General features: G+C 37.2%; 1 protein-coding gene across 1 annotated transcript in view; it reads left to right on the top strand.

Moving 5' to 3' along the window:
- The window catches only part of WDFY4 (WDFY family member 4), a 268,014-nt gene that overhangs the window by 60,179 nt on the left and 188,335 nt on the right, over window positions 1-19,500 (top strand). Inside the window, exons 21-22 of the mRNA XM_069067249.1 lie at window positions 7,600-7,785; window positions 10,424-10,560. Of these exons, the coding sequence (XP_068923350.1) occupies window positions 7,600-7,785; window positions 10,424-10,560 (323 nt within the window). The remainder of the gene's footprint in view (window positions 1-7,599; window positions 7,786-10,423; window positions 10,561-19,500) is intronic.

The raw sequence follows: 19,500 nt of genomic DNA, 5'->3' as shown, positions 1-19,500 counted from the left end.
AGATAGATAGATAGATAGATAGATAGATAGATAGATAGATAGATAGACAGATAGATAGATATGTGTGTATACACCCATTCACATAGATATCTGTAAATATACACAGATACACACACACACACATATATATATATACATACATATATACATATAAGACAGTACTATGCTTATTTCTACCTGTCATTTGTTTCTTTGAGGGTGGGTGGCATCTTCCTTCACAGGTCCAAATTTTTTTGTGTTTTTCTAAATCAAACAGTTCATCATTTCCTATACCATGGCAATATTCCAACCCAATCACATCCTATATAAGAAGAGATTGTCTATGAAAGACTTTCCCCCAATATTTTGCATTCCTTCTATTTTTGGCTATATAGGTTTTACATACAAGAAAAATTCAATTGAAAATAATAGAAATTTTTTGCACTTAAACAATGCTCCCCCTTATAATATAGTTTAAGATCTGATAATGTTGAATATACTTTTTACATCTTTTTTCCTGGTTTCTTTGAAGTTCTTGCTCTTTTTCTCTTCCAAATAAACTGTGTTATTATTTTTTATAACTCAGTAAAATATTTTTTTTGTAATTTGATTAGGATGACATTGAATAGTTGGATAAAATTGTCATTTAAAAATTATATTGGTTTGGCCTACCCCTGAACAATAAGTATTACTTCAATTATTTAGATCTGAGTTTATTTGTATGACAAATCTTTTATGTTTATATTCATATAGTTCCTGTGTCTGTTGTGGCAGGTGTACACTCAGGTATTTTATACTGCATAGGTATTTTAAATGGTCTAAAACTATATTGAATAATAGCGCTGACAAAAAGTGCAGTTTCTCTATTTTTCACTTTTGATTAAATCTATTTTAAATTAGATCATGATTACTATTCCTCCTTTTTTTACACAATAAATTCTACTCCTGCCCTTTGTTTTATCTTTGTGTGTCTCTCATTTTCATGATTTTTCCTAAAAGCAACATATTATTAAATTCAAATTTTTAATCTGCTATCCATTTCTGTTTTATGGGTAAATTTGTCCCATTCACATTCTAAGCTACAATTACTTGTTGCGCATTTTCTTCCTTGCTATTTTTCCTCACTGTGCTTCTCATCCTATTGTTCTATAATGTCAGGAAAATTTTCCTTGACAATTTCTTGCACTACTGTGTCAAGATTCTTTTTTTAATCATATTTTTCAGGTAGTCCAACTAATTCTATATTGTTTCTCCTAGATCTGTTCCCCAAAGATGTATCACTTTCTCTTCTATTTTTCCATTTCTTAAATTTTGTTTATGATTTCCTGGTGTCTTACATCATCATTAGCTTTACCTTGCCCAATTCTAGTTTTCAAGGAATTATTTTCTTCCTTAAGTTTTTGATTTTCTGTTTCAAATTGACTTTCTTTTCATAATTTTCTTGGATTGCTCTTATCTTTATTTTTTCTAACTTTTCCTCAATCTCTCTTATTGATTTTTAAAGTCCATTTTAAGTTTTTTCAAGAACTCTTTTTGTGTTGGGGACCATTTGACATTCCTCTTTGAAAAAGGAGTGACTGTTTAAGCTCCATTATCTTCCTCTGAATCTGAACCCAGCTCTTTTCTATCCCCATAGTAACTGTCTATGGTTGGGTTCTGTGTGGGGTCTAGAGACCCTAACCCCAAATAACTGATCACTTGGAGACCTCTCCAAGTGAAGGTAGAAAGTTTTATTAGAATCTTGTGAGAAGCAGGTGGTCCAGTCACTGGAAAATATCCAGGGAGAGGGGGCCGAGGTAGAGAAGCAGAAACTGGGTTAAATAAGCAAGGTTTACCAGCCCCTCCCAAACATTAACCTAATTATTACTAATGAGGCTCTAATTTTGCTAAATAACATACATAATACGTGAGGTCCACTACGCAAGTGCAGTAACAACCTCAGAATACTGAACCCCCTTCAGTCCAACCTAGATGTGTCCTTATCTGGGCCTGAGTGTCCAAGGCCGCTGTCTGCTTTCTGATTGGTCAAATATACCTGCTGCTGCCAGCTCCTTTTATTTACATTATTTCATTTTTAGTATTATCTAGGAGTTCTCTGGGAACTCGAACTTCTTCCAAGGCTACTGTCTGATACTTTTTATCAGTAGTCTTGTTTCAGCAATTCTTGTAGTTCTATAGAAACAACCCTTTGCTACCTCTCACACTACCATTCCTTTCTCCAAACTAAAAACACCTCTAATTTAGTCTCAATAGTTAATCCAATCAATTGTACTCAATAGCTCTTACATTACCTTGAAATACACAATGACTTACCCATATATATGGGAAAACAATACTGAACTTAGTTAAAAAATACAAGGAAGTAATAAGAATGTATATATGATATTCAGAATGGGGAAACTTCACTGCAAGTTATTCCACACAGGTTCTTTCTCCTTTGGTTAATTTATTCTTTTCTTTTGTTTTTAGTAGCGATTAGTGTAATCAATTTGTATTCCTGAGTTATGGGAAATGATGCCCCAAGTCTCAATTCCTTCTTACTCTTATTTTCTGAGCACTGTCTCAGGCCCAACCTTGGGCTCTCCTCTCCACTTCTGAGACATGGCTTAGGCCCTCAGCCACTGTCCCACAAATGATCTTGCTCCCTGTGGTCCCTCTGGTGGCTACAGACTATGGCTTTTGTCTCTGCCCCAGAACTGAAATCAGAAACTCTGCTCTCCTGTAAGTGTCCACAGCCAACAAGGTCCTGCCCTTCATTACTATACTTACCTGGTATGTGGTAACTCCTACTCACCACAGCTATAGCCTGGGACACTTCTGGTCAGTACAACTGTGCCTGGCCTCCCTCAACAGTGGAAGGTCCTTCAGTCTTCTCCTGGCTCTCAATTGATTGGCCAACCATAGGTCCCAGCCTAAGTCCACAGGGTCATTGTTTGTGCCCTGATGGCTCAGAGTGAATGTAAATAGCAGTTGTTTCTGTTTTGGCCAGAAACCCTGAGGGTCTTCCCCTCTCAGATTGATAATTTTTCTTTTTCTTTTTACAAAGTAAAAGAGGCAATTATTTGCCTCATTTCTTACCTAACCTTAATAACTGAATGGACATTGCCTCAGTCAAACTGTGACCTGGGAAAGACCTTAGCTTGAAAAGACCATGGTCTCCCACTGCATCTGGGACCCTTCCTGGTCATTCTAACATATATCTTGCCACTTGACCCAGATGGCTCTGGAGGAGAAATTGAGGCTAATGACTGCATGGTCCTGTCTCACTTAAATCAGGGAGGACATCACCTCCCTGATGTCCTGATCATAGTCCTCTGAAGGAAGGACAAACAATAGCTCAGCTATCAGATTCCACACTGTCTGCAAAATGAAAGTTCCTAAGGCTGAGACTGCCTCTCAAACCTAGCTCTCCCCCAGAGCTTGTTGGTTGTTAGTTCTACAGAGTCAACTTGGGGGTTGAAGGGAGGGGATAGTGTTTGCATTTCACTCAGGCTGAACCTCTGCTCTTGGAGGGTTGGTCTTTTCTAGGTTCTTCTCAAATTTTCTTAGGAGGAAAACTGCTTTACTCCATATTTATTTCTGTTGCTTTGAGGTGATGTTTTCTCTTTTCTTGTGATGGAAGTTTGGAGAGCCAAACGTTTTCTAACCTATTCTGCCATCTTCCCAGAATCCTCTCCTATAGCCATTTAATCTTACCTTGGTTTTCTAACCTGTAAAATGGAACTGGGAATAATGAATACATCTTTTATTTTAGATTTAAATAATAACCAACTATGTAATTATCAGATAATTCTTTGGGGGGTATTTTTAAAATTTTATAAACTAGGAACCTTCAAAAGAAATGAACATTTGATTCACAACATAAAAATTAAATAACACATAAGATTATAAAGACCAAATTTTTTACATTTTTCCTTTTACATGTATACTTTGCATTACAAATACAATGACTACAACAAAAACCTTCCATCACAGTATTGAAACATCAGATTATATTCACTTCAATTAAATAAGAAAAAATCTTTTTGACCCTGTCTTTCCTTCCATATATTGAGTATTCTCAAACTGGTCTTTTGTAATTCTCTAGTATCCTGATAATCTCATGGATTTAGAGAACATAAACATCTTCTGGTCTAACCCCCTCATTTTATACACAAAGGCTTAGAGAAATTAAGTATCACAAAAGTTAAAAGTAGAAAAAAGTAGAATTTGAACCCAGATCCTTTACCTCTAAATTCAGTGATCTTTCCAGCCTACTGTTCTGAGTAATACTATATATTATAACTGTCTCTGAAAAAGTCTGATACCTTTTTAGATTATAAATTCTTTCAGAGCTAATAATCCAGTAAGGCAACAGACATCAGCAGAGGTAGTTATAATATATTGTTCCTTCACTTATAATATATGTGTCCTTTCAGGCAGAAACTATATCTAATTTAAGGTGTGTATTTTCCCCCAGCACATAGCACAATGGACCTTAATCAATTAATCAGCCTAAAAATATTTATTAAGCGCCTGCCATATGTCAGGCACTGTGCTAAACTGTGAGGATTCAAATAAAGGTTAAAAAGTAGCCCCTGCCCTCAAGGCTTTCACCCTCTAATGAGAGAGGCAATATGTAAATAATTAGATCCATACATGATACATTTAGAATAAATGGAAGGTAACCATTGAGGGAAAATATCCAAGGGGACCAGGAAAAGCCTCTTATGACAAATATTTAAAAAGAAAAGTTTACTGAAACATCAATAACATCTGGCAGCACAATTGTAATTTATCTTCATCATGGATGACAATGGAAATACTATATTTGGACTCTAAAACCTCAGTTCACAATGTCCCATATAAGGATATGGGAATGTCACTAAAGAAAACACAGTTAGGAATAGCAACTAGGCCAACTTAAGCACACAAAGAATAAATCTGTGCCTGAATCAAACTAGTTTTGAATGTATTTAAGAAGGTTTTTTTTTATGGGGCATCTGAAAGAGGGGAAGACACAAAATAATTGGGACAAGTCACAGATAATGTTATTACCCTCCCAAAAGATGATTTTTAAAAATATTTATTTTTAGTTTTCAACCTTTACTTCCATAAATTTTTAAATTTTCTCACCCTTCTCTCTCCCCTCCCCACAAGACAGTATGCAATCCAATATAGGCAGTACATATACATTCTTATTAAACATTTTCACATTTGTAATGTTGTATAGAAGAATCAGAATGAATGAGAAAAACCATGAGAAAGAAAAAACGAAACAAAAAAGAGAGCAAATAGTATTCTTTGATCTGCATTCAGACTCTATAGTTCTTTCTCTGGATGTGAATGCATTTTCCATCATGTATCCCAAGAGATGATCTTAAGCGCATTAATAACTACTGACCCATATCCCTACTTTCTCATCTCTATGATCTTTTCATGAGAATGATCTAAATTTGTATTAGCGTATCTTCGAAAAAAAAATCAGACACAGTAAAAGGCAGGCTTTAATACATGGTTTTCTACAGAATATTTATTGTCACAGTCACACAATCTAATAAACTGCAGGGAATGCAAGATACCGTTGAGTCTATTGTTTGCCAGTTATAGGGGAAAAACCAGTAGTGTACAATGGAGACTTCATTTTTCTTCTCCAGCAAGGTTCATTCTGTGCATATTTTGAGATCATATGAGGTCAATTGATTGATAAAACCACTTCATCTAACATTGTCCAACCATCAAGGGAAGCATAAAGCAGGAAGAGATAAACTTGTAAAAGATCAATGTGGGGTGGGGGTGGGGGAAGTGCAAAAGAGGGCAGGGGTAGGTGACAGGTGAGAAGATGGCCTAGCAGTAAAATGAAAAATGGCTGAAAGTGACTTCAATATAGTGAGCTACTGTCACCATTTTGGAAAGCAATTTGGAATTATGCAAAAGAAGTGACTAAACTATCTATTTATTTTGTCCCAAAGATTCTACTATTAAGCGTGTACCCTGAGCAGGTCATTCATAAGAAGGAAGTCCTTATATAGACAAAAATATTTATATCATATTTATATTATATTTATTTATTTTAAATATATATATATAACATTTATATAATATTTATATGACAAATATTTTTGTAGTAGCAGAGACTTGGAAATAAATTAGATGCTCATGGATTGGGGAATAGTTAAACAATTTGTGTTACATGAATGGAGTGGAATATTATTTTGCTGTAAGAAACAATGAATAGGATGCATACAGAGATGCATGGAAAGGTTTACATGAACCTAATGCAAAGTGAAGTAAGCATACTCAAGAAATACACACATGTACTACAATATACACAATCACTACCGTGGTATACATAGAAATAAAAACAGTCAAAATGAAGGTTGCAAAATCATAAAGAAAAAAAAAAACATGGCCTCTAAGAAGATAAATGAGAGACCATCTCCCCCAATTCCTTTGCAGTGATCAAAAGTCTATGGATGTGAAACATTGCACATATTTTCAGATTGTACCTATATGTTGATTGGTTATACTGATTTTTTCCCCCTATTCTTCCCATTTTCTTTTAAAAATTCTTAGTTATATAAGATAAATTTTTGAGGGAGGAAGGGTGTAGCGGCAAGCACCCCAAGCACGTCCTCAGGGTTTGCTGCTACCACAGGTTCTTGGATCTGCTTTGTTAAAGGAAAGCAACTCAAAATGGGTTAACAAGCTTACTTTAATCAGTCAGACATATATCGTTTACCTTGTTCAGGGGAAAAAGGTCAGCACCCCGAACTTCAAAGCATACAGGCAGAATTATCAAGACAGAAACAGATCAAGTAGACAGATTTCCAAACTGTCCAACCATTACATCCATACCCAGTCAACATCTGGGTTTCCACATCTGGGTTTTTCAAAGCCGGGGGACTCTCAACAATGGCTTCCCAGAATTCAGATCAAATCACAGAACACTTCTCAAAGTGAATCCCAAAACAAAGCTACACATCAGGGCTTATATAGCCTTCTCCTGGCTCAGAGAATGTAACAACCTTATTGACCCACTGGCCAATCAAAAAGTATCTACTGAAAAACAAGCCTCCCTCCCCAGGCTTCTGGTGCACTTTAGCCTAGGGGCAGGGAAGATCTTCCAAATTTGCATTCCCATTACAAAGGGATACAGGGGAAAATGTAGACAATGTAAAAACAAAATATCAATGAAATTTATTTTTATAAAAGATCTAGCAGACTATGGGAGGCTATCCTAATTAAGAAAAGCAGGCTCCTAGGGCAGTTCTGAACATAAAAGATTTAAGTCCTCTCAGCAAAAGTCAGAAGTTCTCAGGAATCAAATGAAAATGTAATTGGAAAATGTTTAACAAAGTAAATAAAAATACAATACAACATAGAAAATATTCATTTGTAGTTTTCTAAGTCAATACTATTTCTATTTGAGTTTGTCACCACTGGTCTAGTTCATGGTATTTGACCATAGATTGCCTATGTAACATTGAGCCTCCCAATGCCTGTAAATAATTACCTAAATAAATAAATAAAGGTTATGGAAAAGACAGCAATTACCATGCAACAATACCTGCATTTGAATGTTTTACCTGCTTTTGAATCTTTTCATGGGTTATTCCTGTTATTTTCCCTTTTTGCTAGTTCAACATGACATTCTGAGAACAGTCCTTGGCCTCTGGCACCAGCTCATGCATCAGAGACGACAAGCACTGGAGGATGCTTTCAAGATGGACCTCTCTGTAAAGCCTGGGGAGAGTGAAGTCAAGATCGAAAACATCACGCCTCTGTGGGAAGAGACGTCACTCAAGTCTTGGCAGCATTACTTAGGTCTCTCCTTTTTACCTTAAAAGATCACTGTTTTTGCTATTACAGAGTACCCTTGTTCATAAAGCCCCCTGACTATTTCATAAGATGTTAAATGCAGCCTTTCCCTGTGTAGATACTGTACCTTTTCTGATCAGTGTTATAGGACCAAGCATTTGTGCCTTCTAAAGTTTTATAGCCCTTTCTTCACCAAAGACAGATGGATAAGACATTAGGAATAAGAAATAGTAGAAGGCTAGGAGTCTACCCAGTCAATCCCATATTAGACACTTTCCTCAAATACATCGGGACTTTAAACTCTGTGGAAACAGGGGCAGTGACATCCAGGGACTGGATCAAGGCTTACTTCATTCATATACTGTGGTATCTGGTTTCTTGAACTTTCCCTTCTCTGCCAAGTAACATGGCTAAATTAACCATATAAACAAAGAAAGAATAATATTTCTTTTCATAAAATATTGAACTATAATCTGAAAGCATTGTTGACTTAGCCTTTCAAATTAACCCTGAGCCATATTTATATATACAGGCTTTGAAAAATAATATAGATTAACATATTTTAAAGTCAGAATTTCATTTACAATGAAAGAAAAAGTGATAGTGTATAACATATGCCATACTCTTGTAAAGTTCTTTGCACATCTTACGGTGCCGTATAAACGCCAGCTATTATTATTGATTTTGTACCTATTAGTTGTACATGGAGAAATTCATACATAAGGAATTAATGGTTATCCAGTCAAACCATCAAGCATTTAGTAAGTATTTACTGTATTCTACTATGTTATACCAGGCACAATACCAAGTGCTGGGTATACAAAGATAGATAAAAGTGAATCCTTCCTTCAGGACTTCACTTGCTGATGTGGGAGACAAAGATGACAATAAATAGTTGTATAAAAGAGATACAGAAGAGATTGGAGATAATCTCAGAGAAGAGGCTCTGAGTAGTTAGAGGCACCAGGAAAGGCCCTCCCACACAAGGTAGGATTTGAGCTGAGTCTTCAAGGGAGTGAGGAATTCTAAGAGGTGGGGATAGGCAGATAAGAGTATCTTAGGCTCATATTAGCATGGGAAATGGTGCATGCAAAGGCACAGGGATGGGAGATGGGAATGCTGTGTGCTATAAATCAGTGAGTTTGGATTGTGGTGTGGTACATATGTAGAGGAGATTATAGTACAAGAAGACTGGAAAGGTAGGAAGAGGATAGGTTGTGAAACACTTAAAAAGTCACACAGATGACTTTTATTTGGTCCTGAGGGTAATAGAGGAAACTGGTGCCTCAGAGTACCAGGTCTGTTGTCAGAAAGACTGGAGTTCAAATTCAGCCCCAGACACTTATTAGTTGTGAGACCCTGGGTTGGTCACTTAACTTCTATTTGTCTCAGTTTTCTCATTTATGAAATGGGGATAATAATAGCACCAACCTCCAAGGTTGTTGTGAGGACCAGATGAGATAATAATTATAGTTAAGTGTTTAGCACAGTTCCTGGTATATATTAAGTGCTATATAAATGTTATTAGTATTATTATTATGAATAGGTTGCCATTGGAATTTATTAGGTAATGGAATAAATGGAACAATGGTTAGACCTGCACTTTAGGAAGATCACTTTGATAGTTGAGTGTAGCGCCAACACAATATTCACAGCACTGATGGTGACTACGAATATGCTGGAATAATTATGAATTTCAAAATATAACAGACTCTCCATACATAAGACAGAAGCAAAACATTTAGTCAAATACCAGAAAACCAAATTCCAATACCAGGAAACCAAATCCATCATAGCAACAAAGAAGTTAATATACCATAGCACAGCAGGCAGCCACACCATCCTTTAGCTTTCCCACAAACAAACACTCAAAAGCCTAACTGTCTCCCTCAGTGTGTCCTCTCTCTCCCACTGTCTAGCTGCTCTTACTCTCAGTTTGCTGTGGGCTCTATTCCACCCTTCAGCAAGCTTCTCCCACCAGACTCCATGTGATTGTATCTTGTCTATTAGGGGGCAGGGAAGATCTTCAAATTACCATTACCATTATGTTGAATGAGAATGTATTGGAGTGGGAAGAGATTTGAGATAGAGCAACCATTTAGAAGCTATTTGCAGTAGTCCAATCGAGAGGTGATGGGGGTCAGAACTGAGTGATGATTGAGTGAGTAGAGAGAAGAGGACACAGATATGAAAGGCAGAGAAGGCAGAAACAACAAGATTTGGCCAAAGATTGGAAATGTGGGGTGAGGGATAGTGAAGAGAGGAGGATGACTCTGAAGTTACAAACCTACTGAGTGGGAGGATGGGCTATCCCTCAACAGAAATTTGCAAAATAAATATGGTGGAATGGAAAGATCAGCCAATTGGCCAATCATTGTATATTAGTGGGAGGTTGATAGATATGTCAGCCGGATTGTGTGCCCCAGAGGATGGCAGCAAATGTTGATTTACTGCTTTGATGCATAGAAGTAATAATAATAGTGATAATGACGAGGATGATGATGATGATGATGATTCGGTATAGCTTTCATTCCCTATTATTATTTTATTTTATTCATCAATTCAATATTTTGCCCACCTGCAAAATCTTCCAAGCTTCATGAATGGTACTTATTTCAGGTGTTTCTTTTTTTTTTCTCAATAGCATCTGAAAAGAAGATGCTGGCAAGCAAGTCAAATACTGTGCATCAAAGCAAAGCCTCCAGCTGGAGTGAAAGTTTGTCATCAGCAATGAGGTTGATTCCAGGAAGGCAAGCAAAGGAAACTGAGTGCAAGGCTGAGGTAACTTAAGATGTTGTTGTAGCCTAGTGTCTCGTGTCTGTGTGTTTTTCTTGAAGGTATTCAATTAATTTAACACAAGTATAGAAAAGCATGGAGTAGTGAATAGAAAACCACTTGGAATCCAGGGAGACCTAGGTGCCAATCCCACTTTTGACACCAACTGGACATGTGACCCCAGGCAAATCTTTATGTCTCAGTCTTGTGGCAGCTCACTAAGACTAAATTGAAGAAAAGGTGCTGACCTGCATTGGTAGAGGGAGTTTACTCCTTGGTATAGGGTCCTTCCTATATGAATGAAATCATTGGTCAAGTCTCTCTACCTGTAGAAAGACATACACCCCCCCCCCTTTGTTTTCTTGGAGATGGTATGGCAAGATTCCACCCACATACTATGCTACTTTTCTAAGAGAAGTTTCTTGCATTGTTACAATACACTTGTTTTTACAGTTTTCTTTCTGATTCACAAGTGATAGCATGAAGCTTTCTCCTTCATTTTTAATCTCAAGAGATATGATTTTTCAGTTTGGCTTTAGCTGGAGTTGAATATAAGTGGCTGGCATCATCTTAGATTCTAGAGAATGGTGGCCTCATTGGGAAAGGACCCAGATAATCTCCAGCTTTTCCTTTTTAGGAATAAGTAATAGAGGTTATTATGGTGCTGATATAGGTTAAGTCAGAAGTAATGTTATAGAGAATGTCATGTTAAAACAGAACTACAAATTAAACCAGAGACATCAGTGGGTATGATAAATGTGTGTAGGCAGCTGGCTATTTGCCAGTTCTATTTGCATTTTCTTACATATTTTGGATATGAGTACATGTGCATGTATATTATATATATTTTGTGTGTGTATATGTATGTACTATAACACATATGTAGACAGTAGCCTAGAAAGTTTTAAAGGATATTACATCTATGAAGGACTAATTCATTTAATCTACTTAGGGGGAAGGGGGGACCTGTGACTTTGGGGCTACTTGTGGCCCTCTAGGTCCTTAAGTGCAGCCATTTGACTAAATCCAAACTTCAAAGAAAAAAATTCATTCTCAGTTCTGTGAAATTTGGATTCAAAGGGCCACATTTGAGGACCTAGAGGGTCACATGTGGCCTTGAGGCCACAAGTTGCCCACTCTTATCAAGCATTTTCCTGATGCTAACTATTTGCCAGACTCTGGGTTGAGTGCTAGGGATACAAATACAATCAGAAAGACAATCCCTACCTTCAAGGAGTTTATGTTCTAATGAGAAAAGATATTATGTAAAAGGGAGATGAAAAGAGAGGGGCAGGAAATGGGTAGAGGTCCAGCAGGGACATGGTAGCAGTATTCTCATTAGCCATGAAGGCCATCATCCAGTTGCCACTAATAGCCTTTTCTTGGTTCTTGTCTATTAACACTTAGGCTCTGTTCTACCATAACATCATTTCTCAGGAGCAACTATTTTAGATGGGGAAGGAGAAACTAAATGAAGAGCTCTCATGAATTCACAGTCATTGGGGAGCCTGGCAGCAGTGGTTTTAGAATCTCCTGTTGAAATGAAGAAAGTAATTGGTCGTTTGAATATGTGTTTTACAGGAAATGTAGTGTGAAAAGTCCCTGTAATACCAGTAACATATTTTAAATTTTGGAGGTTGTGTGGCTGTGCTTTGAAAGAGCACCTTCCCAGAGGCAGTGTAGTAGGCTTCCTGGCCATGCCCTATGGCCAATGACCCAGAAAGACCCTGAGGCAGATGCTACAGATTTTATAACAGACCTCCACTCTCCAACCCAACCCTTTATGGGGTGAAACTGAGTCTTAGATGTGCAAACTCCAGATACTGTAGAACACTGGCCTTGGAAAGATGAAGCATGGTGAAAGAGATGCTTTCAAATTGATTATGATGGAAACTATGGAAATACGTAGAATTATTGTTTTGGAGTATGGATATGATTTCCTTTGGGGGAAGTTACTCCCAAGAATATGTCCCTGTGGTTTCTCATGTCTCTCCACATCCCCACCTTATTACTCTAGGAAGAGGAATACACAATTAGGAGAAGGAAAATGTTTCCTTTGTGCTATGGAGAGGAAGGTGGGCAGAGAAAGACTTTTTGAGCTATTTCCTCTATAGTCCTGGTGACTGTTGGTCATATGGCGCTTTTCCAATTTTTTAAATTAAAAATGTTTGCTATCTTAAATTTCCTATCACCTATATTTTCTAATATATCCCTCCCTCCTCCTTCTCCCAGAAACATATATCTTATAAAATATAATATGAAATGAGGGGGAAAACCCAGTTCAGAAAAAATTGGACTATTTAATACATCTGTCAAGTGTGACTTTTTATGTAGTATTTTACACCCATATCCCCTATCTCTGAATGGAGTGAAGGAGGGTAACTTATATGTCATCTGCCATATCTGGGGCAAACTTGGTTATTATAATTTCCCATAATTCTAATTCTGTGGTTCTATTTATATTCCTGTAGTCATATATATGTATATGTGTAGATATGCATAATATGTATGTATATGTGTATATACATATAGATATTAAATATATAGATTTCTAGTTTTGCTGGTTTCACTTTATCAGTTCATGTACATTTTCCTAGGCTTTTCTATATTCATCACATTCAATATTTTTTTTTGCAGGACAGTGATTTTTCCATTACATTAATTTCCACATTGTTGCTTGGCCATTTATTAATTGATGAGCATTGATTTTGTTTCCGGTCTTTTGCTACTACAAAAGTGCTACATTTAATATGTCATTGTATATAAGACCTTTATTTTTATCATTTACTTCCTTGGAGGTATATGGTTAGTCATGGGATTTCTGGATCAAAGTCACTTTCGTAGTATAACTTACTTTCTAAATTAGTTAGACCAATTCACATTTATGCCAATTGTGTATTGGTGTGCTCATCTTTCCACAACCCTCCCAATATTGACTATTCCCATCTTTTGGTCACCTTTGCCCATTTGTTAGTTGTAAGATGAAAAAAAAATGAAAGTTGTTTTGATTTGCCTTTCTCTTATTAGGGATTTAGATCATTTTTAGATCTGTTAACAGGTTGCAATTTTTTTGGACAACTGTTTGTTCTTATCTTTTGATCACTTCTTTATTTGAGAATTGAATATTTTTCATTTTGCTGTGTTTCACTAGACTTTATTGATTCAACATTTAGGGACCTGCAGGGAAATGTGAAAACAGAATTTTCTTCATAAATTTGAAGTAAATGTTTAAAATTATCTTTATGATGTTTATGTTCTCGGTATACTTCATATCAAAGACTGATGGAGATCATGACAGTGAACATATATTTGAGATAATTACCCAGATCATTCTCATATATTGATATACTGTGAAATTCAGTGTGCATCTGCATGTGTGTGTGTGTGTGTGGTTCTGGGATCTATAATAGAAGAGGAATGAAACAGTATGGTATAGTCATTGGAAGACTGATTTTAGAGATGGGAAGATCTGTGTTCAAGGCAGGCCTCTGGCAAATACTAACTATGGTCAAATTATGAAATCTCTCAGTGCTCCAGACAACATATTAAAACTATAAATTACAGAGGAATTAGTGAGCTGCATCACTGGAGAGAAATCACACACTGGAAGTTTAATATACTGGATTTAAGCTGGAATCATAGGTCCCAGACACCTGCTTTTCCCCCTGTTCCCACATTCCTCATTGTGTGTGTGTGTGTGTGTGTCCCACACACATCCCCCAAAAACACTAGGACCAATAAATTTAAGCATCTGATAATAAACAAGAATAAATTGCCACCTATATAAAATTAGACGTAACAAGAAAGCTGTCATCTATCAATCAGCAAACATTTAAAGGTGCCTACTTAGTGCTAGATGGTATTCTAGGCACTGAGCACCAAAACAAAAATAAAACAAAACCATCCCTATCCTCAAGGAGCACACATTCAACTAGGGGAGAAACATGTACCTTTGAAAATATATACAAAATTAATACAAGGTAATATATGCTTCCAATGTTATCATTCCATTAAAAAAAATGTCATTCTTAGAAAAGCTGTGTGATGCTCTGTTCTGGGTCTGACTCAAGATAGCCCCTTGGTTGTTTACAGTCTTTATTGGAATAAAATGGTAAACATGTAGGTGATTTAATGGTTAACAAAATGATTTGCCTGGTCATAGCAGAAGGATAATCCATAAGGATAGGCATTCGGGACGTGATGAGATGAGATGAGAGAATTCAGATGAGAGAAGCTCCCTTGCTTAAATTATTAATTGTGACTAGGCAGTTAAGCACCAGCTCATCCCCAGAGCTCCTTGGGGCTGCTTTGTCCTCAGAATCCAAGGAAGTAGAATCAGTACCCTGAACCTTTCTTTATTTCTCTGTGAACCAATCAAAATTTGAGGTTCTTCTGAATACCTTTTAAGGAAATATTAGCCTAACTTGCATGGGGTGGGGATGTTAGGATGTTGTTTCTATCACATGTGGCATTTTAGATGTAGAATTTGGAAAACCTGGTTTCAAAGGCCACTTCTAATGCTTAGTAGTTTCGTGACCATAGGAGAATTATTTAACCCCTCTGGGCTTCAAGCAACTCTTTAAGAATTAAAATTATGGATAGGTTATGGTCTACATTCATAGAAAGATTTCCCTTAGTTACTAAATCATTGACTCTTGGCATATTGCTATGTTTTATACTTTTGAATAAGATGAATGTGATCTTTCTGGTAGCAAAATGACATAGCTATTCTTTGGCAGATTATCACTTACTGTAGATGGACCTGCTTCTCTTTAGTCCCTAAATAAATCTTTTTTTTTCTTGAATCTGACTTGTGATTTCACTGGGGTAGGGAACTCCCAATATTCCATCCTGGTATACATTGAGACATTTTTCTGCTACTTATATTCTTAGAGACTTATCTGTGGTACTGAAAGGTTTAGGTACCTCCCCTGGGCCTACAGACACTATCTATGTGGCAAAAGCAAGACTTGAACTTATTATTTTCCTCATTCTAAAGCCAGGTCTCTGTGCGCCATTCCTTGGCTAATCCTAATTCCACATTAGAACTTTTCCAAATGTGTTATCCATTCTCTTAGTCATTGCTGTGACACCTGGCCTTGTCAATAACCCATCTGTGACTCATATATTGAACTTGATGATATCATATTTAATAATAATTATAATAATATTAATAATGGCTAACATTTATATGACACTTACTTTGTGCCCGGCAGCATGCTATGCGCGTTTGATCCTTACAACAACCTTAGGAGGTAGGTGCTATTATTGCCCCCATTTTATCAATGAGGAAACTGAGGCAAACAGAAGTTAAGTGACTTGCCCAGGGTGACACATCTCATAACTGTCTGAAAGCATATTAGTAGGTCCCTGTAGGAATGTTAGTAACATGATCATTTTATAATGGAAACTCTAGTAATTTGTTCAGGAGCTACATTTTGCCTTTTTTTTTTTTTAAGGAAATTGGGGTTAAGTGACTCACCGAAGGTCACATGGCTAGTTTTTGTGTTAAGTGTCTGAGGCTGGATTTGAACTCAGGTCCTCCTGACTCCAGGGCCACTGCTCTATTCACTGTGCCACCTAGCTACCCCTCAGGAGCTATTTTTCAAGTCTCCCACCAAACCTTTTGGGCCAGTGGGCTACAAACTTTTTTGGACCATGAAACCCTAGCAATAAAAATGAGGGTGAATCAATTATATTTGTGTATTTGCTTATTTATAAAATATATACAAGTAGTACTATATTAATTTTTATATTATTAAACTTACGCAGAAACAATAATTACAAAGGATGAGATAAAGATGAAATATTTGATCCTAGAATCAACAGGAAGGCACTAGCACAGTGGTGGGGAACCTGCAGGCTCCATCCTTGGGTGTGGCCTTTTGGCTAAGTCCAAGTTTTACAGAACAAATCCTTTTATTAAAGGGATTCATTCTGTGAAGTTTAGATTCAGTCAAAGGGCCGAGAACCTGGAGGACACGAGGCCTTGAAGCCACAGGTTTCCTACCCTTGCACTAGAGTTTATTGAGTAGGGGAATTACATTGGAAGACTTGTGTTTTAAGGCGATCACTTATGACAACTGTATGGAGGATGGTTGGGAGTGACAGGGAGACCAGTTAGGAAGTCATTGCAAGGGTCTAGGCTAGAAGTGGTGAAGTTCTGATGTAGGACGGTGGCTCAGTGGGGAGAGAGAAGGGAACAGAGGCAAGATGTATTACAACAGCAATGAGAGAGGAATGACAGGATTTTACAATTGCTTAGCTTTATGACTTGAAACAGTAGAAGATGCCATTGAGCTTGCATGCCTAAGTGCCTGGAAGCATGGTGGTCATCTAGAAATAGGGATGTTCAGAGGAAGAATGGATCTGGGGGGAAGATGTCAGCATGATTGTAATGCAGAGCACAACCTTCAGTCCAGTTCAGTGGGACTTACTGAAGCCTAATGCAAGCCATAGCAAATAAAGAGGGGGCTCTTACCTGTAAGGGCACTTACTACAGCCATGAGGTGATGTGGGAGAAAAGCAGGGGGCATACTGCAAGGGTGGAAATTTTCACAGGGGCATCTGTGCATCTGTTGCCGTGGATACTCAGATAGGGCTTAGGCTATAAGTGCCTTGAGAGATTGATTCCAGCTCAGAACCAATGAGGGTGGTAGAGATCTTTCATAGCAGATGGCTAGACTCAGAGTGGAGGCCAATTGGAGGATAAGGGTAGGTGTAGCTTGGTAGCACCTTTTCACCATCCAATTGATTAACCATGTAACCTTTAGGGTCATTCCATGCTCCACTTAAAGTCAACATTCCCCCTACCTCCCTTTAGGGTCAGGCCACAGTACCCACATAGGAGGTCACTATTCTAGGTGATACCAACCTATCTTGGCTTCCTTGGTATCACCTAAAAATCATCATTCATTATTTTACCTGGAAGTGATATGAGCCAGTCACCCACTGTGCCATCCTGGTCTTTGGAACTGATTGAATGAAACAGGTCACAAGCTCTCTTCTGTGTGCCTGAAGCTGAACTTGTACAACTTGGAATATCTCTGCTGCAAGCAACTCTCATTTTCTTTGAGACCCTTTTGTTGTTAACAGAAGGTACAACTTCTTCTCAGGTACATATGTAGACTGTGATGTCATACTATAAGTGCATCAACTATTTGCCCTGGGGTCTGTTTAATTATTTTTTAAAATTAATTTTGATTATTACAGCTGATTACACCTCAGTGAGCAATGTAATTGATATTTGTTAATGTATCCCAAGGAACATTTTGTACAACATGCTTTTTGTTGTTGAAGGTTAAAGACTCCGTTATTGGTTTTTCCCTAAATATGCCCACATCATTAGTTCCTCCAGTGAAAAGGTTGCCATCTGGAAAAGGCAGCATAGAGACATTATTCAGGCACAAGTGCATGAAATTGGTGTTTTTGCATCTTCTGTCTCTCTTCTGGAAAGAAGAGGCTTGTAATTAAAGGAGCTGCGATTGGAGGAAACATTATTCATTTGGTGTTATTCCTTATCATGTCAGCAACTGACAGCTCTGTAGCTCTGATAAATTGTTCCTTGGAGTGAGACACATACTGTGCAGTTACTAATTCCTAATACTTACCTTCAACAGTAGGACTTTTTTCCTTTGAGAATTAGTTAAACTTTTCAGACAAAGTTTAGGCATTATTTCTTTCCTTCTTTCCCTATCATCTTTGGTTTCTAGAGTCAAACACAGACTTCATAACCAATTAAGCTCTGACCTACGATATCTCTCCTCCCATTGACTACAAAACTCAGAGAATAGTAGTCTATGCTTGCTACATATACTACCTTACAATGCTATTACTCCTTAACCCCTTGTAATCTGGCTTTCCATCCCACTGTCTTACCGAAACTACTTAGTGTCCAATGATATCAAGGACTTCCATATTGCTAAACCTAGTGGCCATTTTCTGTCTTTATCTTTAATCTCTGCAACATTTAATATCATTAACTACTCCCTCTACCATGATCCACTCCTTCCTTGGCTTTCATGATATTGTACTCTCATTCAATTTCTGCTTCTCTGATAGTTTCTTCTCTGTCTCTTTTACTGATTCCACATCTTCTTCAAACCCTGTTTCTTTCCCCTGTTACCATATTTAGACAGTTGGACTAAAATATTATAAAAGTATGGGTCTTCCTATTGTGATTACTTACTCATTGAGTCTTTTTTCTTTTCTCATCATATGTAACAACCCACATTCCTTATTAACACACTTAATTACATTGTCAAAAACAGTGAAGATGAGATGATTCTCTCTATAAAGCTATTTTAAAATAAGTTTGAAATTTCTGACTGAAAATTCTTTGTGATTCACATTTTATCCTACAATTAATATTTTAAAGATGGAGAAACTGGGGCACAGAGAGAGATCGCAAGATCCTTATCTAGAATCCAATGAACAAAGTCTATTGTGTATGTAATGAGAGTCATTTTTAGGAAAAGCACTAAATAAGAGATAGAGACATTTTCTTGTGGAAGAAAAAAAATTCATTTAATAATAAAAATTGTTGGTAAGCAGCAAAATCATAACAAAGATGAGATAAGATTTTTGTCCCGGGATGTCAACATCTTGAGGGATGAATTCTTTCCCTTTAGTTGCTCTCAGGCACATTGTCCCTGTGCTTCATGATTTCCTATTAGCCTGCCTGCATTGTTATGTGTATGTCCTCACATAGTCTGAAACCACTGCCCCACCACCCGCAATGTCTAAGGACTGCATAGTCTATCTCCTGGAGTCTGTTCTCCCTCCCACTGCACCCTTCTGCTTCCTCCAAGAAGTTGGGAGATCAGAGACCTTCTGCCATGCATCAGTCATATTGACCATGCTTTCTTGGAGACAGGCCATGACTGTACCCAGAGCGGGCTGTTGCCCTAATTATCCCAGGAATAATAATTCCTAGTTCTAGCTCTA

This window comes from Petaurus breviceps, unplaced genomic scaffold (assembly GCF_028583685.1).
Source record: "Petaurus breviceps papuanus isolate PSGF00001 unplaced genomic scaffold, PetGlider_PUasm1.0 90740, whole genome shotgun sequence".
In the NCBI taxonomy this organism is placed as follows: Eukaryota; Metazoa; Chordata; class Mammalia; order Diprotodontia; family Petauridae; genus Petaurus; species Petaurus breviceps.
The sequence above is the reverse complement of the archived record's forward strand: the minus strand, read 5'-3'. Positions and strand labels throughout refer to the sequence as shown.